This window comes from Centropristis striata, chromosome 20 (assembly GCF_030273125.1).
Source record: "Centropristis striata isolate RG_2023a ecotype Rhode Island chromosome 20, C.striata_1.0, whole genome shotgun sequence".
NCBI classification, from domain to species: Eukaryota; Metazoa; Chordata; class Actinopteri; order Perciformes; family Serranidae; genus Centropristis; species Centropristis striata.
In genome coordinates this window covers 25,654,829-25,681,510 of record NC_081536.1, presented here as the reverse complement: position 1 = coordinate 25,681,510, position 26,682 = coordinate 25,654,829, and the positions used below count along the sequence as shown (strand labels likewise).

Sequence of the window (26,682 nt, the reverse complement as noted above, 5' to 3'; positions counted from 1 at the left end):
ATAAGCAGATGAACATATGTTGTGATTTCTAATAATATCTAATTACGTTTTTCAGCTGTTTGTTGTACAAACAGATTTCTTTTTAAATGGAACATGAGGGATTTAAGAACATTTGTAGAATTCAATACATTTTCTCATACTTGTTTCCTTGGGTATGGCAGTCAGGACCTGCCATGCAAGTCATGTATGACCTGTTTCCTCTATGTACCCTTACAGGTGAACTCTCTGCCTGCAATTATAATATTACATTCATTTGAAGGAATTTGGAGTTATATTGTGATACTGACACAAGCTATTACATTTTTTTTTTACCTATTACATTTGTCTGATGATGTCTGACAGCAGGACCTTTACGCAATATTTTTAAGAATGTGCTCATACAGAGTCGAATGTTCATCAGGAAGGTTTGTGCAGTAAAAAGAGTTTGCTGAACAGTAAATTATTGGCGGCAATTAACAAGTAACTTACTGTAGTTATTATTTACAGTAGAACTACTGTATTTTTATTAACAGTACTGTTTTTATGCTGTAAAATAAAAAACAATTAAACACTGATTTTTTTGTGTGTTTACAGTACTGATTTGTTTACTGTAAGAATAAAAAAACAGTTAAACATTGTGATTTTAATGGTACTGTATATGGCAATATGGCACAGTGAACAATTCTGTTAATTTGATAATATTTCATCAATACTTTTTATAGAAATAACTAGTAATTGCAAGTAATTACTCTATTCACTAAAGAAAATAATATAACAACATTTACTGCTTTACAATTGATTTCCATACTGTGCTTTGTATGAAAAACTTTACTTTAAGTGAATTATTTAAACAGCATTTGTATAGGACTGATTCTGATCAAAATTATGATAAAAATGGAGAAATACAGTAGTCTACTTTACTTTTCCCAGTACTACACTGTCTACCTTGTTTTTTCTACAGTAATGTTTTAACTACTGTGATTTTCCCACAGTAATGCTTTGACTACTGTAATTTTGTCACAAGGACGGATTTTTATTGTAAATTATACAGCACTACTATAAAAACCAAACAACACAGTGATGAACTGTGAATAATACAGTAAATAACTGTAGATTTCACAGCGATTATTTACAGTGTGTGGGTCATCCATGGAGTCACAGGCAGGCTGTTCTCATCAACGGTTTGTAGTTATACCTATCAAAAGTAATGCATTTAATTTTGTACTTGATGCTCTGGCTTGCACTGCCAATCAACTGGTGGGTGTGGTCAGAGTTCAATCAACTCATGCCTTTCAATTAACAGAGGCCAGTGCAGCTATAGTATATGTTTGTGAGGCACACTTTATACACATAAAGTTGTTTCTCTCTCCATAGGAAATGTTGTGAGTGGATGCTGTGTTAAGAATATTTACAAAATATACAGATTCATTTTCAGAAAATTCATATTTGAACTTCTGTGCAAGGGATGGATGCACTGTAAACAAAACAAACAATAGCTACTCAATAAAATTGAGGCAACAGATTGCACGCAATATCATTTATTAAATCTAACTACGTTACAAGTTGAGTTAATAACAACTTAAAAGGAAGTGATAAGTGTCAATTAAAAACGGACTAATTCTAGTGTGTTGGATTCATTCAAAATTCTCTTGATTTAGAATTACATACACATAAAGATTATATTTAATGTGGTCAAAATAAGCAGATTCTATCTCAAACATTTTTATATTAAAGTCACTTAATCAACTGCCTCAAAATCAAGGACGCATTTATATTTAATACATTTTATCAAATATATTAAGTAAAATGAAATGACTACAGAATAATTTATTACAGTGTACAGTCATAATCAATTTATTGTTCAATTTAGGGGGACCAAATTGTGGAATACCTTTTCCCATCTGGCAAGGGACTCCATCTCTGTAAAATGCTTCAAAAGATGTCTGAAAGCTCATTTAACTGCTGTTTTGAAATTCTAGTTCATACACAAATACACTTTTTTAACATGTTCATTTCCTCTCCCTGCACTTTACATTATATGTTATCTTTGTCATTTTATGTAATTCTAACTGTGCAAATAAAATAAAACCTAAAAGAAAAATTAGCCAACATATATTGAACCTTAAATAACGTCTGTGCCTATGTGACTTTTGTTATGCTGGGCCATACTTTTTTTTTGCGAAAAAGGCCCTATGTGTGTCAGCACAGTGTGAAGAGAGTATGTCAGTGTTAGAGAGTCAGAGAGAGAGAGAGAGTGTGCATGAGAGGGAGGATATACACAGAGCGTGTGTGTTTGTTTGCATGTGATTGTGTGGAGGTACAGCGATTCTCTGATGTTTGTCTCCAGTCTGTGGAGCCCAGGTTGACTCCATCTCTCCACCCTGACCTCTGACCCCTCCCTCTTACCTCCACCTTCCTTATTATCCTCTACACTGTCTATTGAACAGTTCAAATCTGTTTTTTTTCACACCTCTAAATCATCTATGTATTTGAATAGAAACCACTGAACATCAGCAAGTGGTATGTTTTGAGAGTTTGAGATATTTTTAGCTGTTACTGGTGTCGCAGAGAAAACTAAATAAAAGTTTACTCCAGTGGTTTGCATCTGCACTTCCATACCTTTTGAAGTCGCACCAGAGACAGATGAAATACAGAATGATCAGTAAACCAGAGGCTGAGGTATCAGGACTGTACTCCCTCATATGGATCAAACTCCAAAAACACTGGATCCTACATTTCCTATGATGCAACCAACAGCATCTATTGGACTCTCCCTGCATGATCTTTCAAAAATCCACACGCTCAGTTTGTAGGCCAGGCTTTAGTTATACATTTGTAATGTCTTAATCCAAAATGAGTTAGCTGCAATGACATCACTATGTCATCACTGAATTTATTTTCAGTCATCTTTATGATAATTCTGTGGGTAAAAAAAAACACATCATAGATCATGCTAGATTTTGGAAACTGTTATAGGAATAAAAACATATTTTTATCTTCTCCATCTTCATTCATGCTCTCCCCTGCTCTCATTCTCTTCCTACCCGACCAGTTATTATTGTGGCCTGCTAGCCACTGTCGATGCTGTAATCATCATAGCTGTGGTGGCCCACTTATTACATGAAGGCTGTGCTGTGATTTGGACAAATTGCAATGAGATGTCTTTGCTTCCCCAAGGTTGAAAAACACTGGTTGGGACACATGGAGCTGGATCAGGAAAAAAGCATGTGGACTAAAAAGGGAAGGAAATACTCTCTTTGTCAGTGAAAGATGAAGAAAGTGATGTCTTTTCAACCTAAGTCCTTGTGGTTGTTGTAGGGAAGTCATGCAAATGTGGTGAACCATACAGTTGTTGCTGACAGAACACTGTATTTTTGAATACATTCACCATTTCATGTGACCTTTGGAAACTTGCCTGAAGAGGTAATACTCTATGCCCCCTTTGTAAAAAAAAAATTAAAAAAAATACTATTTGAGCCTGTAACTCAGCTGGCTGTAAGTTGAACTGTAGCTTGTAGTTAAAAAAGGATCAAATGTCAAATCAAAAATGATTTTGGCCTATTAATACCATTCTCAGTGAAAACAACATTTACACCAGCTTGTTATTCAAACCTCTGACAAAATGTTTTATTATTGCTGGCAATTACAGCTGAATACAATCCCATACAAACACTAATACAGTGGACCTAGATATCGTTCACTTGTTAACTGTCCCAAATCTAATATATGTAGTGAGAATAGCTATAAAACTAATGCATGATTGATCTCAAGTGACAATAACAAGAAGTTTTCCTGTTGTCATTCTGCTGCCACAGCCTCAGTGCTACATTTACATGGACAGTTTGTTATTGGTTTGTTTTGATTTGACTTGATACTTTGGTATAAACCCTAGTTTTCATTATATGAACTAGCTGCTTTTCCTCACATGCCGTTTTCACTCTGCTCCAGCTGATCTAAGACAGGAACATTGAATATTCTTCATATTTAAACTTTCAAAGAAGCTCTGCTGTTATAACAAATACACACATACACAGATTATTTCTCTCTATGTTACTGGTCTCACTTAGCCAGACCTATGGACCTATGGTCTGGCTGCACATGTTATCATTCTGCTACAGGGGGTTATAGAGAGGGGATCTGGGTTGTTTTTATTCATTTCAACCGATCACCATCATATTGGGTGGTGCTAAGCCCTGGATGTAGTGATGGTGTTCCTGCAAAATAGATAGTGAAATAAGTGGAAGGAGAGAATAGCACATGGATTTCATATTAATTTACTGGACCTTCTTTGGTATCTCCATTGAGAACTTTGCTATGATGTCAACATTTCCTCACTATTTTGTTATGACATCCTAGTCATCACAACAAGGGTGTGTAAAAATATGGCCATGTCTGATGTGCAGCACTCTATAGACCTTATCTGCACTCTGAAAGCCTGATCTGGCCTTTGCTTTCTACATCTGACATCACACAGGTTTTATAGGCTACATAATATAGTTGGAACACACTTGCAACACAAGTGTTCAGTAAAAGCTTTGAGCTTGGGCAAAAAGTTAACCTCGGTCAACCTCACAGATCAGAGATGTTTCTTCCAGGCCAGGTCCGGAATGTGGCTGCAGCTGAAATCACAGGTTACAGATGGTCAGTCTGTGCTGGGCTCTACGTGGACTGAGCTCCACCCAGCAAGGTTGGACACACCTCTGACCACAGCTCCTCTGGCCACAGTCACACCTATACATTACCACTTTGTCTACACTCCTGTGCAGAACAAATGCTACTGTGAAACATCAATAATGCACAAGCTCTGAGTGTTCATATTTGACTCATGTAAACCTGAAATCTTCTTTGGAAACTGACAATGTGGATGTTGTCTAGTGACTTGAATCAGCACTAATGATTGTTTTTTGCTGTGTTTCAGGAGTGAAGCTGTCCTGAAGGGCTCCAGCAAATTGCTTTGGTGAATCCACTTCCCCTCTGCAAGGGACTACATTTATTTCACAAGTACTGTCCTGAACTGTCAAATACTTTAGTACCAATTTGAAGTACTGGTACTTTACTTTCACTTTATGCAACTTTGGATATGTGCTTTACTGCACTCCCATCACAAAGCTGAAACTGAGCTGTTTTTGTAGACATGTGGTTCTCACAGCACAGCCACACTACAAATATATGATGATTTTTAAGAATATGATGCATTGCCGTAGATTAAACTACCCAACATCTAGAGTAATAGTGAGTTAAAATGAGCAGAGCCTAAAACATACAGCATACACATTAATGTAGCAGTAATATTAATCCAAAAACATCAGATAGAATAGGAAAGACACTGACTGGGAACACCATTTGACTACATACTTTTACTTGAACTACTTGAACTACATTGTACTGATTATATATATATATATATATATATATATATATATATATATATATATATATATATATATATATTTTACTACAGTAAGGTTGTGAATTCAGGACTTTAATTAAGAAGGAGTATTTTCAGTATTTAATATATATATATATATATATATATATATATATATTTACTACAGTAATGTTTTGAATTCAGGACTTTAATTAAGAAGGAGTATTTTCAGTATTTTATTTGTAATTTTACTGTAGTAAAGCAATTGTTGTTTGCAAGCTTGTGTAATTTAATTCAATGTGAACACAGGGTTTCTTTCCTCTGTCTCAGTGAAAAAGGGAAGCATGTTTCTGGAATTACTATCACATACATTATAAATGAGTATTAACAACAAATCTTTATAGAACTGTAACCTTTTTTAACTGATTTCAAACAGTGTGACAGTGCGTATTTTGTATGTCAGGGTTACTGTTTCTTTCTTATCCATGATATCTACCATGAACACTTCACTGTCCATTCTTAAAGCTCACCACTTGACTGGGCTCAATCTGTCAGGCTGGTGACCTTTAACCTTCAACGGCCTCCAGCTCTTGGGAAATGCTGTCTGGGCTGCTAATAGCCACCAAAGACAGAAATATTAAATAAAAAACAATCCTTTTGTAGTTACTATCCCTGTATCGATAACTGGAGTAAAACACATATAATGCTGTTGATAATCGTTATATTCCAATTCATACAATAACTTTTATTGTTAAAATTGCCATTGTTATTCTGAACAAGGTTGTCTTCATCTTGTTATTAAGTTAAGTTACACCATAACTTGTTAAGTTATGGTGTTACTTTGATTCTATACTGTAATAAGCTTTTTGATGGTGTAATACTGTCCATCTCTTTTTCAGCTGCACAGAAAGGATCAAAAGAAATTCCCAAACAACAAACTGTGAACTATGTGAGCAGCAGTTGTTTTTAAATGTGTTTCTTAGTGTGACATGAAACACACATGTTAATCCCAATTTAGCATCTAATCAACAGCACAGTTCTAACTTAGTTCGTTCTGGACAGTTAGCTCAGACATGCACTTGTAGCGACCTAAGCACCGTTAACACCCAATCACACTGCAGTTCGGTGCTCCAAAAGCCTTTAGAGCTGGTGGTATTTTTACAGCCTGGCTCAAGTCACAGCTCAGCCAATCATAGTAGTATCTGAAGAAGCGGCTATTGTTGTGTTTTGTGTATTAGTGACCGTAAAGAGCCTTCATAGGGCCCAATAGACCCACTGTGGGATCCCAGGGACCAAGCACAGGGGCCCCAACTTGGAAACCACTGTATTGTTATTCGTAGAGGCAGACACTCAGGTCTTCCTTTTGAGCGCTGTGGGGATTCCTGATTACAGGTAGTTGTGAACTGTCGCTACTTGTTGAGATGAGGACCTCATACACAATGAGCTGCTGCAAAGTACAATGACTTCAAATGGGTTTCAAGGTAAACTCCCTCTGCACAATAGAAGGCTCGGGCATGCCAAGTCACAGACACTGAGGGCTGCTTTGAGTATTGAACTGTGTATTGGTGATTTGTTGTTTTCAGGGGTTTGAGAGTCATACATTAACAGAGTAATAACATGTCTGTGCTACGTTTGTTAGTGAAAGGACTGTGAATAGAGGAGGGCTGGGGTGATGTTTTTGTGAGCCAGCAGACCAATGTTGTACTCAAACAGAAGGAAGGCCGGGCTGGTCTGATGGTCTGGACAGGCTCACAGTCTGAGTGAACTCTTATTACCACATACAGTATGTTCTATTTCATCTGTGTAATGAGGCAGATTTAAATACATCATGAGTGACCTCTAGTGGCAGTTTGTGTTAAGTGTAGTCCAGTAAACTCAACACCATAATCAGTCACTGTTCATCTGCACATACAGAATTGTATAAACAGTCAACAATTGTCAAGACAGAGTTCCTCCCACCCCCTGCAGGACACCTTGTCAGTGCTGGAGAACTCCTTCAGCAATAGACTGCGTCACCTAAAGTGTGTAAAGAAGTCAGACTTTACAATCAGCACTGCTCCCAGTAGACCACACAAACCAGACATTGACAATCACTGCACTATAATTGATACATTGTTATTAGTGTTTACATTTCTACATGTATAATTTGTAAATTGTCAATACACTTTGCTGCTGTAACACTGGGAATTTCCCCATTGTGGGACTAATAAAGGAAATCTTATCCTGTCTTATCTTATGATGCACCTGTTAGACAGTCTGGTCTTCTTCTCCACTTTGCAGCCCGTCCACAATTAATGATATCATAACTTTATTTGACCATTAAAAAAAGGACATTCGACATGCAGCAACAAACAAATATGTCTACAGAGGCTCATATAAGCAAGTCATAAAAGATAAAAAAAAAAGTTACACACAGATCACAGATCTAGGTGGCTTCATTTCCTGGTCGACATCATTAATGCATCTGAGTATTATTTCTAAACAAATAAAGTTAATAAGTTTTACTAAAGGATAATTCAGGCATTATTCTGTATTATGTTGTTGACAGGCCCATTGGTTCCCACTGAAAACATAAAACCAGCTCATAAACATGTTTTTATATAGAAAAGGGCTCAGGTATTCCCTCAAACAGCTTGCAAACAATTTTTGTTAGGAGATACTACACAAACAAAAACATACATGATCATTGTGGGAAGGAATATTGTCTTCACTCCTGGACCTCCTAGAGGAGGCTGATCGCTGTGGACCTGGATATTAGAAGGGTTGTATGAAACTGACTAGATTCTGGTCATTCTGTTCATTTTCATTTATCCTTTATTTATTTTCTCGAGGAATCATTGAGGGCAACCCCTCATTTACAATTATGCTGAGAGTACAGACAAAACATGAAACAGCACGAACAAAACACATGCAAAAACATTAAAAACAGTTACAGTGAAAGGCAGAGTTATTGGTTATCATAGTTTTAAACTGGCCCATAGTTATAACGGTGTTGAGTTTGAGTGAATGTTGTAAGATGTTCCAGGTAGATGCAGCAGAGAAACTGAAAGCAATTTTTCCAAATTCAGTATTAGTCCTAGAAACATTTAGCATTAATCACTAGAGCATGTTGGATAATTACTATGTGACCAGTTTAATAAAGTGCTGAGGTATGGGAGCATGTCGCCTATCAAGACTTTATAAATAAAGAGGAACCAATGCATGTCTCGTCTCACGGATAAAGGTGCCCATCCCATCATACTCTTGTATATTTCATATTCCAACTTTTCTTATGCAAAATTTAATCTGCAGAGGCCTTTTTTGCTGACAGGGATAAATAAAGTGTCTTGAAATGGTTTCATCTCGTGTGGTTTATAGTAAAACATCAGGTGAAGGACAATTTAATGCACAATGCACATGTTGATGTGCATTTCTGCTGCAATTAATCTGTTATTAAAATAATTTGTGGGAACATAACTTGTTGAAGTGAATATTTATGTTAAGAAGTGTCATTCAAATTATTATTTATGAACTCACTTTTTATTGATGATTAAAATTTGATGTCCATTATCAGGAATGAATGGACAATGGAGAGCCCATTAATACTTGAATATGGAGATGACATTTAGCCACAATGATTCATTTAAATTTTCATGTGTTTTGCAATCAAAATCTCAAGTTTTTCACAAGCCACAACTCTGTTTTCCTGGTAACACCTGAGGATTTGACTAATGCCTGGAACAATAATTCCCATTGCATTTGCATGCAACAAAAATCAGAGTATTCACCTCGTATAAAAATGTGCTTCATCACATTTGCTGTCATAATAAATTACCCAGGCTACTGTTAAATAACAAGAAGTGTCCTTGAATGCACATCAGTTTAGTTAGAATATTACTCGATGGTTAATGAGTAACCGTTGATCCTGCCCGAACCATTCCCCCCTACACCACACACACTGTTCAGCCACATCAAAGCCAACAGGTGGAAAAGCATCCTAACACATAAACATTGAGGACTGAAAGGCTACAATGAACATGTGACTGCCTTTAATGATGTTGGAGAATAAACATGAGTGAGTGGTGGAGTGTCAGTAGAAACCAGCTAATCTCTGGAAACAGCTTAGATGCTTATTGGTCAGCATCATTAGCATACCAGCATCTGTAGCCTTGTCTGTGTCCTGGGGGGCAATGCAGAGGTGATTAACATTTAAAACAGGCCCAGGACCCCCCCCCCCCCCCCCCCCCAATACACTACCACCCCCACCATCCACTCCAGTTTGAGAAGATTGATACTAGGTTATTAGGCAGTCCACCTCTTATATCATAATAGTCAGATCATTCACCAGTGACATTATGTTAAAGTTTATTAGTTTATTTTTGGGTTGTTCAAATTTTCAAATTGTGCCTTAGTCACTGTTTCCATCACTACAAACTCACATTATGCAGCCAGGCATTGGTGAAACCCACTGAACTTTATGTGATGTAGTGAACATCCACTGCTTGTTCATTCCGTTCATTATTAATGTTAACCCATAAGAAGCCATGGTGACACCCGTGTAACAAACACTTTAAATCTTCTAGAATCTCCCATATTCAGCTTTATGCTTCGCATTAACTCATTAAATCCCTAAGCGACACTCAACACCCTGGTGTGGTGGTCATGTGACTTTGACAAGAATGTGGCTGTGACTGGAAACAGAAATGTGAAAAAGTTGCTAATTTTAAAAAGCTTATTTTTTGTGACAAGGCTAAGTTTAAACCCATTTAACAATTCTAATCCGTTAATAGGGTGTCCTGTATTGCATTTAACTTGTTCTGACCTGATTTCTTACACAAATTAAAGTCACAATTTTGATAAATGTTATGGAGATGCAAAATAAAAAGGTAAATTTGTGTCTCTGTAAGCAGAAAATGTGTCTAGTTTTTTTCTATTTTAAAATAAGAAATATCATAAACATAAAGACCATAAACGCCCATTGTAATGTTTATGTCTCATCACAGATCTTTGACATTTAGGGGTAGAATGTTTTTTAAAAACATCAGAAATGTGTTCTATGTGGTCCACTTATAGAACACATCTTTTAAGGATAACTGGGTCTGGATTCTTATGGGTTAAACATAAAAAGTCATATGCCCCCTGCTACTGATGAACCCACGTAATGGATTATGTTTCCAGTGATGATCTAAGGCCTCATTTCCTCTGTCAGAAACCTTACTATTGACATTGGAATGGAGCCAGTTTGGACACAGCAAAACAATTTTTGACCATCAAAAATCTGACACAACCTAATTATTTATCTTACTTAACGTACCATAATTAGATGACAAAATACTGTGTGTGCCCAATATTCAATTCTCAAGACACAGGCCAACAATGTTCAGACCAGCCTAGTGCCTCACTGCTTGTCTAAACGTCTCACTCCAAACTTCCTAACAAGATACGGATGCTTTGTATGTGTGATACTGACGCACAAGGCACCCTTTACTAAATGTATGAAAATAATTCATTACTAAACATTCAGAAAAAATTGGTTTATGGCCTCAATCGTTAGTTTCAAGTGTTCTTCAGTGCAGTAGTATGTGATAGTAACTAGTTACATCAAAAATGTTTTCAGGTGAAAGCAGAACATGACATTTTACTACCACTTTCATCTTAGAACTTTGACCTTTTCACTGCATGTTTTCCTTTCATCAAAGTTAAATAGAACATTTTGTCTTAAAAATCTCTTGTTCAGTGGCCCACTGTATTAAACACTGTATTAAAAGACATTAAGGTGTCATTTTGGATTATGGATGAAACTTGCTAGCACATGCATTACCTGTAAACCTAGCAACCTCCTCTTCAGCTCCACCCTCTTCTCCAATTATGGTCACATCAGGTTCCAAAATAAGTTGACAATGACAGAGAAAGTTAGAGGTTAGTGAATGTTGTTTTCTTAACTTTGCTGTCACACAGCTCAAACCTTGACTAACATCCCTGTACCTCCCTGTACATGCTACAACATTCAGCTGCCAGTTTAAATAGACACACTCAGCAGGCTGTTTTAGAAAAGCTTAATTTGTAGGGATGAAACTGAGAGAAAAACTTAATGTGGACATACACTTACAGGTTCACAAGTCATATACAAGGCATGCCTTGTCATGACTCTGAACTGTGAACATTTTTTTAAAAAGAGATCTCTTGGATTTATTGATAACCCCTTTGCGGTTTACTTGGTTGTATGATGTAAGGTTTGAAAGTCTCCCTTATCGCCGCATTACTACAGTATGTATCAGCAGGTCCAAGCACAGAACTCACCAAGAGGGGAAAGGTAAAGGTCAAGATAGAGGGCTCCAGTGAAGCAGCTGCATTCAAATGATTCACATGTTAAATGAAATGACAAGAATAAAGCATAAAGAATAGGCCGGCCCAGTCGTAACACACTCTGTGACAAAACACTTACAGCCTGTAGCAGAGAAGTGCAACATTCATCAGCTACCTGCCAAACCCCTCAACACCCACCACCAACAGCTCTGAGAGACGGGGGGTGCATTCTGTGTTCACAATATGCTAAAACAATATGTGAAGCTTCCTGCATCTTCATACATCTACTTTATTGTTTACAATACTGCACGGAGTGCATCCTGTACAATTCTCTGTGTATATTTTTTACATTTTCCTTTAATGCTCTGAGGGAGTTCAGACAACTAAAATCTGAAAAGTTGCCTTATTCCATACATTTTGGGCTTCTGTAAACACTATGCCATCCAGAAAGAAACAGTGGAATTGTTTACACAGGTGGTTTGGCGCAAGTAATATATACAAATGGGAATCAGCATTCAAACTTTACTTTGTGTCTGGTATGAACACTATGTAACAGTTGTAATTACATTATATTCACAAATGTATTGCTGAGGTCTGGGAACATGGTGACATTAATACAAAGAAGTTGCACGATTAAACAAACAAGCAAATCAACACATTAATTCTTAAAACCACTTTCAAACTTAAAGTGAGTGCACCTGAAATGTTGCTATTAATCCCTTATCTAACAGGAAAACTGAGTGCTTAACTACAGAAAATACAGTTGGTTAAATACGATGCAGGAAGTGAGTTTGTGCTTAACCTGGAGGTATGTGTCCAACATGTCTCATGCTTGTGTCTTGTTCTGTCAAACTTTTTCGAAGGATGTCACCTTGGGCCCAGATTCGTCATGTTATTAGCACCGACACAAATAAAAACCAAACCTATTAAAGTAAGACCTCATTTAAATTCCCTGGAATTTTCCTTTAGGGGCTCAAACAGGCTAAAAAAATGTATTTGAATAAGAACTACATAATGTACTGTATATTGATTGTAGACTATACAGCACACCCAACAATAGCCCACTGAGTCCAGGTAGGGTTCTATTTGGTTAACATGTCAAAACAGCAGAAGTAATGACTGTTTTTAAAGTCTCAGTAAGAACCTGAAGCTCAGTTAAGGTACAGATGAAGAGCTGTCAAACTCCATCGAAGCATGTTCAATGCCACCGTAGCCGTTCATCTTCTTCAGTTTCAGTTGGTCCACGTGGATCAGGCCCTGGGTCTCTAGGACTGCCTCCTTCTTTGAGAACATCCGGCTGATCTCCATGAACGTCTTGTTTTTGGTCTCTGGGATCACAATGTAGACATAGACTGCCACGGACACACAAATGGTGCTAAACACCAAGTAGCAGTAAGCCCCCGCTGACATCTGAGGATCATAGATAGATGCAGAGAGAGAAACGAGACTAAGACAACATGAAACAAGTGATTCATAAATTGTCAATCCAAAGAGGAAAGTTATTGCTTTCCTTAGTTTAACACAGAACAGACATTACGCAGCACGTGGGTGCATGCATGTGGGTGTATAAATACAGTTTTGAGTTTGTGTGTGTGTGTGTGTGTGTGAGAGAGAGAGAGAGAATACATTTGACAGTATGTGTGCTGTCATGGCAGGGACAGTTTTAAAGACTATGCAAGATTTACAAACTCAGAAGAAAACTATATTTCAGTATGTCGTGTTACTGGGATATTTTCTGCTTATTTTGTTTTCTGACTTTTAAAATGTGATACTGTCTTACTTAACTATAAAATGGCTTGTTAGTTTTTGTCACTGAACCCTGAGGGTATGCCAAGAGGGGAGCAACTCAGTTCCTGCCAAAGAAAAACAGCATGCCCCTGGGCCCGCATTAAACAGCTATTTGTTGTATGGTTGTTCATATATTCTATTATTGAACAAAAAAGGCAGCTTATCACCACACCATTTGATTTACTGATTAACACAAATAATCTGGATTAACTCAATAAAACCATCAGAAGGACCATTGAAAATATCTCCCCATACTGTTATACCCCTTTCTTTGGCTCTAGATGCAGTATAAGATATTTGTTTTATTTTGTACTTTCATCTCAATTTTCTACAGCCTAGTGACTAGAGATTGCCAAAACATAAAGGAAAACAGCTTTTGTTCCTTTTTTTATTGTTGATTTTACCATATGAGGTAATTTCCCATCACACTGATTGTCTATTTGAGGTACAGATGCCTGGAGCAGCCAAAAATTACAACTAAAGAACCATATTCCAGCAATAATTTCTGACATTTAATATAGCAAATGTATATTGTAAAAATGACAATATACTGCATAATATCTGACATCCAGTTCTATTCAATTTGAAATGTGTTTTTTTAAAGGGACAGTTAAAATATCATCAAAAAATAATCTAGAACAACTACATTGCATTAACCAAGCAACATGCACATTATTCTGAGACAAGGTTTAGGTTCAAGGTTCACACATATTAATACTTCGTAAGTTTTTCAAACGTGAACTCAACGTGACGCAGACATGCAGACTTTCCACTGGAGGCAAATGTTTTATTTTTTGCTTTTCTCTTGTAGAATGGAAGTGTTCGGTGAATATTTGCATGTGTGACATATCCTAAGCGAACACTTCAGGTACCAGATGTAACAAGCACTATGTATTTGGAGCTTTCTACAAATGTTTAAGACTAATAATGGGGACTGGAACCAAACCAAGCGGGGAGGGGGGTCAGTGATTGGGTTAACAAGTTCAGATCACATTGATGGAAAGAGAAAAGCTCACACAGGATATAGTTCTCACCTGTAAGAAGGGGAAGACGAAGCCCACAGTGAAGTTAGACAGCCAGTTTAGCGATCCTCCGATAGTGTAGGCTGCTGGACGGTGGGACTGCTTAAACAGCTCTGCTGTGATCAGGAAGGGGACCCCAGCTGGAACAGGAACAGAGAAAACATGTAACAGATATGACAGACAGATTCAAAACAACAGTCAAAAAGGTCCTGACTTTTAGTAACTTTTATGAGTGAAGCTCCAAAAATTCTAGATTCTGCATTTCCCACAATGCCACATGATTGTGCTTGTCATTACACCCATATCTTTCGAATTCAACACCTCCATTAGTTATGCAGGCTCCCTGTAATAGATTTGTAATCTCCAGTCCCAAATTTGTATCATTATTTCTGTATAACAACTTTTATGTTCATAGTCCAAAGCTCCAGATGGGGTCTCCTGTCACAGCAGATAGAATTACACATATTTGGCTGAGTCAGGACATAGAGGAAGGTTTTCTATTATTTGGGGTTAAAGCACATTTTCACAAGTCATGTGTTTAAATGACACACAGTGATTGCCTATCTCTATGTGCCTGCCCTGCAATAGTCTGTCCTGGGTGTACCCCCCTCTCCCAATGTCAGCTGGGATTGGCTCCAGCCCCAGAGGCCCGAGTGGATAAGTGGTAAGGGATAAAGCAGTAGTTCTCAACCTTTTTGAGTCGTGACCCCCAATTTAACATGCATTTTGTCCGCGACCCCCGCTCACTGAACAGAAATTGCTATATTCGGATTTGTCAGAAAAGACTCAAAATTACCCCCCCAAAAAATCAAATTTTCCATAAAATGACACAAAATGATAAAAAAAGACACAAAATGACCAAGAAATTACATAAAATTAAGCAAAAATGGACTCAAATTGACCACAAAATGACAAAAAATGACCACAAATTAAAAAAATGACCACAAAAAGACACAAATTGACCAAAAAAGACACAAAATGACCAAAAAATTACCACAATATGACAAAAAATGACCACAAAAAGACACAAATTGACCAAAAAAGACACAAAATGACCAAAAAATTACCACAATATGACAAAAAATGACCACAAAAAGACACAAATTGACCAAAAAAGACACAAAATGACCAAAAAATTACCACAATATGACAAAAAATGACCACAAAAAGACACAAATTGACCAAAAAAAGACATAAAATGATCAAAAAAAGACACAAAATGGCGCAAAAAGAAACAAAATGACAAAAAAGACACAAAATGGCGCAAAAAAGACACAAAATGACCCAAAAAAACACAAATTGACCAAAAAAGACACAAAATGACCACAAAATGACAAAAAATTACCACAGAAAGACACAAATTAACCAAAAAAGACACAAAATGGCCCAAAAAGAAACAAAATGACAAAAAGACACAAAATGGCGCAAAAAAGAAACAAAATTACCAAAAAAGGACACAAGATGACCAAAAAGACTAAAACACGACCCCCAGAAATCAAGGTTGAGAATAGCTGGGATAAAGGATAGATGGATGGAAGTGCTGAGTGTCCTCACAGGATAAACCTGGAGAAGCAAGCAACAGCTCTATTGAAAAATGGCTGTCTATGAAGATATTATCTATTTTCATGATGTGATTGTTCATTTTCAATCATCATCTGTCCCATCACTAAAGCTTATGAAAGGCGAATTAGAGAGCACAATCAGCTGATCAGGTGAGGGCCAGGCCAGCATGTGGTCATATATCAGAATATTTTATTATTATATCTTATCCTTCCAACTACAACTTCTGTAGCATATAACGGCTCTCTTACAGGAGGCCATAGGACATGGACTATTACTAGCACTAGCACATAGATACTTATCTTCAAATTAAAGACTCCTTAAGAAATGTCAGAATCTGACCTCCAGAGGGAGCCATTTAATAACACAAAGTAACCTGAACCTCTGCAGGCTAACCATGCTGGTGATGCTGTTCATCACCTGTCCAGAAGTCCAAAAGTCTTTCAGGAGTAGTAAGATGAAGTAATCTTGACTTTTAAATTCTATTGTACTAAAAAATTAAATTGACTTAGTTGCAATCAAATGTTATTGATCTAACTCTCTGTCTAACTTTGTATCTGTCAGAGCATGGAAAGATATTAGTAGTGCAAAACAATAGAGGAGGTTTCGCTCACAGTGGGTGACTGAGAGGCTTTAACATGCAGAACAGAGCAACTTGCCTGGGCCGATACAGAACCCAGCGATGATGCCGACCACACAGCAGACACTGATGTAGCGCATGAAGGATAAGTGAGCCTGCAGGAAGTAAGAAAGAGCACCACATGAAAAAGGCAGTCTGCTCCACACCTCAGCCTGGTCTGTGGTGTTTGGACAGAAAACAGCAATACATTTAAACACAGAATCAGAGATTCTAGAGAAAGAATAATTGTTAATATCTAAACTCAAATATAACCCACTCCTGTCAGTGTTCCTTCTCCTTCTCTTTCTACATCCATGGCCTTTCCCCTGCCCTGCACATGAGCATGAATGTAATATTGTCTTGTGGCTCAGTCCAAGCCAGTCACTTTGTTTCACATAAGAGCTAGGTAGATTCTTTTCTTTTAGTGTGGACAGAGAATGGACAGAAATGTCAGTGTTGGTGTGAATGTGTCGTTGCAGGTACAGGTGAGAAGATTAAATAGATCCACAAAGTTTACCATACAGAGAGATACTTGTTTTATATTTCAGCCAGGTGCAAGTAGAAATACAATCAATCAAGGAAAAATGTGGTATCTGTTGTAACTAATCTAGATAACTTTTTCCAGTTATGGAAATTCAGCTGGTTCAGAGTAGCAGGCTTTTATGTTGTCTAGACATTGATGAGGGTTTACCTCTGCTTCATCCCTTATCTACAGTACAGCTGGTAATATCAATGCTATTTTGCACAGATCTGAAAAGTTATTTTTAAATATAAAAAAGAACAGACATGGGAACCACAGGGCACCTGGGATTGTAATAGCTGGAAATAACCATGTCATCTATCTATAAAAAACAAGAAGCGTCTGTGTGTGTGTTTGTGTTGTGTTTGGATGTGTGTCTAGGGCATATCTCGCTGACTGTTAGTCAGACTGACCTCAGATTTCATATGTGGCTTGCGCATGGCACGAAGGTGTTTATCCTCGATTTTTAAATTCATTTTTCGAAATATCATTATTTACGTAGGACGTGTTGCAGCATTGCACTGTTTCTGATCGGACGCCTTTTAAGGGAGCTCCGCCCCATTGTGTGATCGGCCTACACCTGTGCTGTGTTCCAATACCCATACTTCCATGAGTACACTTAAATGCAGTACACTGTCCGCACTCACAAAGTACACAGATTTCAGCAGGTGAGTGTTGTTCCAAATCTAATACTCCGTGATGCACTTACCGGAAATGACGCTCGCGACAGCCGCCGCGGCTCGTCACCCGCGAAAAACTTAAAAAAACTATCCTTTGTGTTGTTTAATCTTTACTTTTACAATCCGGCAATATGGCTACATTAACGCAGCAAATGTGGAAAATGCGCCGGCGTCATCGGCCGCCATTACAAACATTTTTTCGAGCTGAGCGGCTCTGCCTGGCTCCGCCTCTTCCGCTACGTAGACAAGATGGCGGCCGTTGAGTGCGTATAGTGTACATCGTTCCACACTCAGCGTTTTGACCGTTATGAGTGCAACATCCGGGTCCTTTAGGTACACTTCTTTTCACCGCAATCGGAATCGGAACACCCTGCGTACTCAAGCTAAGTATAGTGAGTACGGGAAGTATGGGTATTGGAACACAGCACATGTTACACAATTCACTCTGGACTTCCAAGCCTGACTCATCTCATCTGTAAGTCTATTTAGCCTACCTATCTTTCAAGTTTTAAAGTGCGCTACAAGGTTCGATTGTATGTGATGATGTATTGATGTATGTGTTGGATGGTGTGGTACCTTATGAAAAGTGTTTTTTATGGAGTTACAGACGTTGTAGTGGTCTGCATGTAATATGCAAATTCTGTTATTTGCGATTAGCATGCTAAGCGGAGATTTAGCTTTATTCACTTCTTATGTTGCATTACTAGGTCATTCAGGGATGACATTCATGTTGCTTAGCGTAATGCCCATAATCATTTGATATGAGATACTTAAATGCAATATAGTATATCAGCTAATTGGGTTCATGTTAATGTACTTTTAGTGCAGCATACTGCGTAATGTGCTATCTCACGGTTAGCATGCTAACAAATACATACTTCCTAAGGGCATTGCACTAGTTTTCTTAAATTCAGACTACAGTCCCACTGTGGATTGTTTAGGGACTCATTACCAGCTGCTAAGATAAGACCCACATCTCCCTGTAGCCTACTGGAGGGAAACACACACACACACACACACACACCTGTAACATGAGGGCTACTGTGATTCCAGCACTGCAGATACCCATTGTGGCAAACCCCCCAATCATCAGAGGCCTCCTGCCCAGCTTCTCTATGGAGAAACACTAGAGGAGGAGACAAAGAGCTCAAGTCAGACACTGTTAATGGAACCTCAATTGGCTTGGATGTATCTGAAGATACATCTCAACATTTGACAGGCACACTTGTTTGCTTTCTTTCTGAGAATGAGATGTTCAGATGAATATTAATCTCACAGAGCTGGAGTCAAGATGTGGTTAGCTTTGACTCTTAGACTGGAAGCAGGCAGAAATGTGTAATAACCTATTTTATACAGTCTATGGTAATAACAGCTCCTCTGGTGATTCTGGAGAATCTCACCGATGTTGTCTACCTATTTGCCGCCCGTCTTTACATCTACAAACAGGTAATTGACAGTGTTTCTCTCACGGTGTGCCAGTGAAAATGAAGCTCAGTGCCATAGTGACTGATATTCATATAGCACAATCATGTGGTATGACAGTTTAAGTGTTTAATATGACCTTAACATGTTTTGTTCATCAAAGAATAGTTCTGATCATAACTGAAACAAGTTGTAATTTTTACAGTTTTGTTTATGTGGGCATAAATAAATAGATGCCTGTTTTCTGGCTTCAAGCTAAGCTAGGCTAACTACATCCTGACTCCTGGCTCTGTAATGCACATTCATGATACAGAAACCTTCTGGACAAAATAAAGAGGAAGCTACAGTGTATATACACCTCTATAACTTGTAAAATTACCCCAATGAGTCCAGCGATGATCTCTATAATCCCTGTTCCTGCTGTGGTATACTGAATTTCTGGTGGTGGGATACCTGCATTCTCAAAGATGTCATTGGTATAGAACCAGATCTGTGGTGGAAAAATAAGCACTTGAAATTAAATAAGGTAGATATAGTTATTTTTACAAGTAATCATGTCAGATGGTTAAAAAATGAAGCATATAAGTATAAAAACAATCTAGACAGTGGGCTCACACCAAAATATGGCTCTGTACCTTCCTCTATCAGGCCGATTAAAGTGAGCCCAATGCTCAAAGTGCCATGTCACTGTTTCATGCATATTGGCTTTTCAAAATAAACTTCACAAGAAGCGGTCCACCTTGCGCAACAAACCCCACTTGACTAAGGTTAGGTTAAAAAACAGGATTTGGCTTAAAAACAACTACAGGAACTACAACAGGTAGACAGTTTACTGTGGCTGCTTGCCTTAAATCAGTTTATGCTGGTTTAAACAGAACACTATCAAGTGTGTGCAGTTTAGACACAGTGAATGTTCACAGCAGCCAAGTCATCTGTGAGCCATTTGGCTGAGAAGCCAAGGCAAAACATTTCTCTCCATAATGTCACATATGCTTCGACAACAAAACAAACAATGGTGTAAAATGTCAATGAGGAAATTTAGAACTTGCTACACAGGTGGCACAGCATCACCATGGAGACACAGGGGCTTTTACTCACATTCACTACAACTCAATGTGAGGCCTTAGGGGGAGCAGAAGAAAGCAGACGGTGATGGTTTGAGGACCAGGTAAAAAACTATACTAACACACATGGATTGTCCTGTGATGTGCCAGGAACTGTGCCAATGCTAGCCAACTGTCACATGCACTTAGGACTAGATCACCTCAAGCATCTGCCACATCACACTCACCATACTATTATCCTTATTATCATCTGCATCATCACAATTATTGTTTGTCAGCATTAACTCCATCAACATTATGGTGTTGCTTTCTGAAATCCATTTCCATGCTCAATTATCATAAGTTGTTGCAGAAATGTTTTGGTTGATGCCATTTGTTCAACACATTTGGTGCTAAATGTTACCACTTTTTCAAATTTAGAATGGATAAAAATGGTCAAAAAGTCCTCCAACATATCACATTAATCCCTTTTAGTTCCACCTCATTTGAATCGGGGTTGTGGGCAGTAGATATAGATATAGCAGCTCAACAACATATACCACATGAAAGTAATGTACATTATCTGAAAGCTGGGGATCTTAAGATATTTTGAGATGCAGCTCAGCACTATGTTTTGGGTTCTTCTGGTCATAACTCTCTAATAATCAATAACATAATTAATCAATTATTCAATTAATAAATCTATTAAGGTGTATTATGGTTCAGAACATGTTTCTTTCTGAAGTCCATTTCCATGCTCAACTATAATTATTAACAGCAGCTCATTTTATACAGTGAGGTTCAGACTCAAGAAATGCTCTCACTGTAATGAAATGGCAAATATGGGAAGTAACTTATGCACGATATTAGCATAATGTGGGCATGTCTGCAAAGGAGTGACTTTTCCATTCTTACAACTGGTGGTCAGAGGTCTTTATATAATATATTATCCTTATCATTCTAGTTTTCTGTTTTCATCATCACCATAAACCACCTCATGCTCAGTATGTAGATGTTTCAGTAGTGCTATGCTTTGTTAAGGCAAAGCTAATTAACAGCTAAAAATGCAGCCTTGAGAAGAGCGTCCGAATGAGTGCTTACATTATGCAGTATTTCTGGCTTGGTTACCCCAGTAATCATTTGAATAATTGATGAATCTCTGTGGCATAGTGCAGAGAGTGAATTTGGCTAATCATATCTGCAGAAAAACTATGACACCAGCTTTTGGCTATATTCCCAAGACCACGAGAGGCTTAAACAATGAAGGATCATTTAGGCCTACTTTCATCTCAGTGTCTTTGTCTAATAAGATAGATCAATCAGAGGAGGGAGCTGTAAAAACTGGGGGAGTGGTTGAGGTGGACTAAGGGAGGCAAACAAGCTAACTAACATAAGTAACAAAACTGACTAACAACCATCTGACGCTATTTTATCAGGAGTTTTTGCTGCTCACTGTAGCCTAAAGACTCAATTTAACAGACACCATTTGGCAACCAACAGCTGATGTTAAGCAAGCACATAGAGAGGATATAAAGACAACACATGTTTGTTGATACCGATTTAAAGAAAACACCTGCTAAACCTTGGAAGGCCCTCTGGATAATAACAGTACCTACTTATCATCAGAGAGTTCTCTGCCCATTTTTAGAGAACTGCCAGTATAATAACAGGTTACAATATGTCACATTTGTAATTGTGTGGTCGGTATAGTGTTGGGATCTTGGCACTTGTGTCCTTTTCCCAGAGGGTGTCGAGCTGTGCTCCTGCTCGGCATCACTCCTGCTGGTCTCACTGCCGTGGATCTTGGTCGGCCCCAGATGGGAATGCTCCTCTCCTGCGGTCCACTCTACACTAACTGCATCACTTTTGCCAAATGGTGGTGCTTCATCACCTGCTGCTGTGCACCTCCCAGAACTCCTGCTCCTCTCTGTCTCTCTCCTCCTCTCCTCCTCTCAACCCTCCCTCTCTATCCTCCCTCCCTCCCTCTCCCCCTTCAACCTCTATCTACTCTTTTCTACTCTGTTGATCCTGTACAACGACATGTATTGCACGTCCGTCCGTCCTGGGAGATGGATCCCTGAGGTTTCTTTTTCTTTTTCCCTTGTTAAGAGTTTTTTGAGGAGTTTTTCCCTAGCCGATGTGAGGGTCTAAGGACAGAGGTTGTCGTACCATGTACAGTCTGTAAAGCCCTTTGAGGCAAATCTGTGATTTTTGATTTTGGACTATTTTAAGACAGACTTGATGTCTGTGGTGTTCTCTGGCAAGGAAACAGCCAGCAAACTCCACTCTCCATGATGCCTCTGGTTTATGACCCTTACCAGTGTGTGACAACGTCATTGGTCAAGAAGAACCTCTGACAACACAGGAAGTTCTGGAAGCAGTTATAAAAAGCTGGAGTTACACTTCCTCACTCTCTTACACTTCTGCTCTCAACGGGACCTGGAAGGTGACACAGGCCTGGATCCTCCAAAGACCCCCCCCCTTTCCTCTCATCCTGCACCTCAGGTTTGAGGCCTCCTGCAGACATCTCCCTTCAGAGATAAGCAACCCTGCAGCTATACACCCTACTCTCTTCCAGTGCTCTGTCCCTCAAAATTAGGATTAGTGGACACAAGGTTCTCTACAACAGCCAGAGACCACAACAGAAGGCCTCTCCACTGCTTCAAATTAACAGTAGCGAGCGAAGACAGCCTTCAACCAAACCTCTTTCCAACGCCTGTCTTCATCATCCTTCCCATTTATGAATTGATATGTACTGGGCTTTAGATAAGGTAGAACAAGCTGAAGCCCCCCCACACCATTTAATGATATATATTATGAGTGATATGCCAACATCTTCTATGACAATAATTACAAATTCCTTCAACCACTACTAAATATGAATGATGAATTATATGATGATTAATGATGATTATTACATTACTTATTACTTCTTCTATGCATATGTTACTCAGTTTTCAAAGAGTCCTTACAGCATCAATACCAGACAGCTGCATGCCGATGTTGATGACCACCACACTGAGCACCTGCCAGCGGACTGTGTCATCCAGCAACAGTTTCCATACTGACAGCGTTTCCACTGAGGACAAGGAGCGCTGCTCTTCCTGCATCTCTTCAATCTCAGCCTGGATGTTACACTTGGCTCTGTACCACTTCAGGGCTGTGAAACAGAGGACAGATAGCAGCATGGTCACAGTACATAATAGAAAGATACAAGAGTACATCTGAAACAAAAGTAATTACAGCTACACTTGTACTGATGTATTTGACTTGAATAACCAGACAAGTTAATAAGCCAACAGAGATGACAGTACAGTTGGTACATTATTTAAATGTCAGTCAGTCAGTCAGTCAGTCTGGCCTCCAGTCTTCAGTTAATTATTGGTCCCATCCTGTTTAGTGTGTACATGCTGCTCGACTGCCATAAAATATCTAGCTTTGATATCTCTGATTATTGCTGGGGTGATGACACACAGCTGCATCTCTCTGTTAATCGTAATACCTCTGTAAAGGGAGGTACACTTCAAAACTGCCATAGAGCAATGAAATAATACATGTCTCAATATGTTTTACTACCATAATCTGTGACAAAATAAAATCTTTTTATTGGGCAAGTTACAGAATTATTTTACTTTCATGTAATTGGTCCTATTGCCCAATATGCGGGCCAACTTGTTGATGTGCAGCAACACCACTACACTGACCTGTGATGGTGGCATGGACGTTGTGCTTCTCAATCAGCAGGTACCTGGGGCTCTCTGGGAACCATGGCAACAACATCAACTGGATGAAGGTGGGTACCACCACCACTGAAAGAAAGAGGGGCCAGTGTTCTTCCTGTATGGTCACAACACAATCATAGTTTGATCATTTGAAGGGAAGCACTGATGATGTAATGACAAAAATATCACAATTTCATTTATAAGAGAAAAACACAATATCTACCAAGTCAACGACAAAAACATTATGATGTGCGATGCATATTGTGCTTTTTTAAAACATATATATTGCATACATATTGCAATATATTGCCTATGAATATATTGATTTTTTAACCTCTAGGCCCAGACTAGGCCTAGAGGTTAAAGTATCAGGCTTGTAACCAGAGGATCGCCTCTCTGTCCCAGGACTGACAGGTCAAGGACTGGATTGCTCTTGGGCATGACACCCAACCTCCCCAATGATCCCCTGGCACAGAAATGCGCTGCCCACTGCTCCTCGCATGTTGTGTTCACTGGTGTGTAAAGGATGGGTTACATGTAGAGGACAAATTCATTGCTCGCTGTTTCAATGTGTGTGCAAAACTGAATCTTAATCTTTATATTATAATAAATGGTAGCCACTTCAGGACATCACAGGTCAGGCTCAGGTCCAAAATGTCGTTTGTCAGGCTCTTACTTTGAAACACAAATATCTGGGGGAAAGCATTTCTGGTTCACATTTAGCATGTTTTGTCCCTGACAACTGTCAATTACCTTATGTACTGGAACAATAGTTTGTGTTTTCTTTTTTCTTTTTTTAAGTTTAAACAAAAGTAGTTGGTGTTTTCTTTTCTTTTAAAGAACAGTGAGCAGTGAATTTATCCTCTGCATTTAACCTTCCAGTCCTGGGATTTTATCCTGCAACCCTCCAGTTACAAGGCTAAATCTCTAACCTCTAGGTCAATTGCCCCTTTCATAGTGCCGTTTCACACCGGGACATTTACAGCTCTGTAACGTCTCGCCTCCACGATGAAAAACACCCGAAGCGGGATGCTGGGATCAAATGATCCCACCAATGATGCAAGGAATATTTGACGTCTCACGTGACGTCTAACACACACCTCCCACTTGGTCCGACAGTCATTGAATTACTGTTCACTGCAGCCGCCGTCACTGACTTGGCACGGCATCCGCCACTTAATGTAAACAAAGCATGCTAACTGTCCACAGAGTGTTGTTGTAAAGAAATGGAAGTTGCTAAGTGAACACATGCTGCAGCAGCAGATACACATTGTACTGCTGCTGATCTGTCACACGTCACTATTGTCTCCTCCCACTATTGTCTCCTCCCACTATCGTCTCCTCCCACTATCGTCTCCTCCCACTATCCTCCCACCTCGTTCCGCAGCGCCGGACTGCACTATGAAAGGGCAGAATATCACGCCTTCGCGGGATCACTATGAATGCCCTAAGGCAAAAAGCCGGCACAGATTTTTCCGGCAAAATAGCGGGACATTTGCGGGTCGGCACTATAAAAGGGGCTACTGACTGCCAGACTGTTGAGCCACCATAACCACATGGTCACATCCTCTCCACACACAGTGTTGACTACCTTTCCTAGAAGCTCGTGTAGGCCGAGGACCTGAGCAGTAAAGACTCCTATACCAATAAAAATACTCGGCACGAGACCCAGGAAGCCTCGCAGGTTCTTTGGAGCGATCTCACCCAGGTACATTGGGACAACACTTAAAGAGATTCCTACGGCAAAAAACATAAGCAGAGAAGAAGAGCTGAGTAACAATGATTTAAACTTAATATTCTATAAGACTTCATAGTGTAATCATAAACTATAGTATTATTCAAATTTAAAAAATCTGTATCTGAGCAAACACAGCCAAGAGAACTGCTACAACATGGACAAAAGTATGTGGACACTTGAACGAAGCATGTGAATGCTTGAACATGACCCCAAAAAACCCAACAATGAAATAGCCTGTGAATGGAGGTCTGTGTTTTTCACTTTTTCAAAATATGAAGAATCATGCACTCTGAGATGAACATAGAGGAAGAAATGTACGTATTACATTGACGTTTATTTCAGAGTGGTACATGCCAACCAACCCATCCAACCTGCTGTATGTTTTAGTGCTGAGGTTACTAGTCACTGAACTGATTAGTGATACCTTTTGGTTTTTGGCAAATTATGGACGGCATTGTTCACTATTGTCTGATATTTTTTAGACTTATTGATTGATTGTCATTAAAATAAATGATTGTAGAGGCCAATAGAAGTCTGCAACCAACAAAGATTTGGTAGATAGATTTTTCATCAATTACTTCTGTGTTCATCTTTGTTGCACTTGAAGATGGCTGGCAGTGAAACCTTTTGCTAGTAGTCCAACATCCAATGCTACCTAACATGAACTTAACTTAGGACAACACCTATAGCACACACTGGACACCATATAGACAGAAGGGCTTGTCAATGTACAGTAAGCAGAGTTCATTATGACCCCATCCAAGCTCTAGTTCACACTTAATATATTTGATAGAGTTAAAGTCAGGGCCTTTCCTAAACTGGAACTGGGGTGTCCATATACATTTCCCATATAGTGCACATGCCCAATTGTATATAACAGTATATGGGCACAACAGTGTGCAGTGTGTGTGTGTGTGCATGTGTGTGTGTGTGTGT

At 38.8% G+C, this 26,682-nt stretch overlaps 1 protein-coding gene across 1 annotated transcript in view; it reads right to left on the bottom strand.

The window, feature by feature from the left end:
• Nucleotides 1-11,912: 11,912 nt before the first annotated feature.
• The window catches only part of slc2a15a (solute carrier family 2 member 15a), a 29,799-nt gene continuing 15,029 nt past the window's right edge, over nucleotides 11,913-26,682 (bottom strand). Inside the window, exons 5-12 of the mRNA XM_059359947.1 lie at nucleotides 25,600-25,745; nucleotides 23,991-24,123; nucleotides 23,259-23,446; nucleotides 19,623-19,733; nucleotides 18,846-18,947; nucleotides 16,662-16,737; nucleotides 14,455-14,582; nucleotides 11,913-13,042 (exon numbers count right to left, since the gene is read on the bottom strand). Of these exons, the coding sequence (XP_059215930.1) occupies nucleotides 12,788-13,042; nucleotides 14,455-14,582; nucleotides 16,662-16,737; nucleotides 18,846-18,947; nucleotides 19,623-19,733; nucleotides 23,259-23,446; nucleotides 23,991-24,123; nucleotides 25,600-25,745 (1,139 nt within the window). The 3' untranslated portion in view covers nucleotides 11,913-12,787. The remainder of the gene's footprint in view (nucleotides 13,043-14,454; nucleotides 14,583-16,661; nucleotides 16,738-18,845; nucleotides 18,948-19,622; nucleotides 19,734-23,258; nucleotides 23,447-23,990; nucleotides 24,124-25,599; nucleotides 25,746-26,682) is intronic.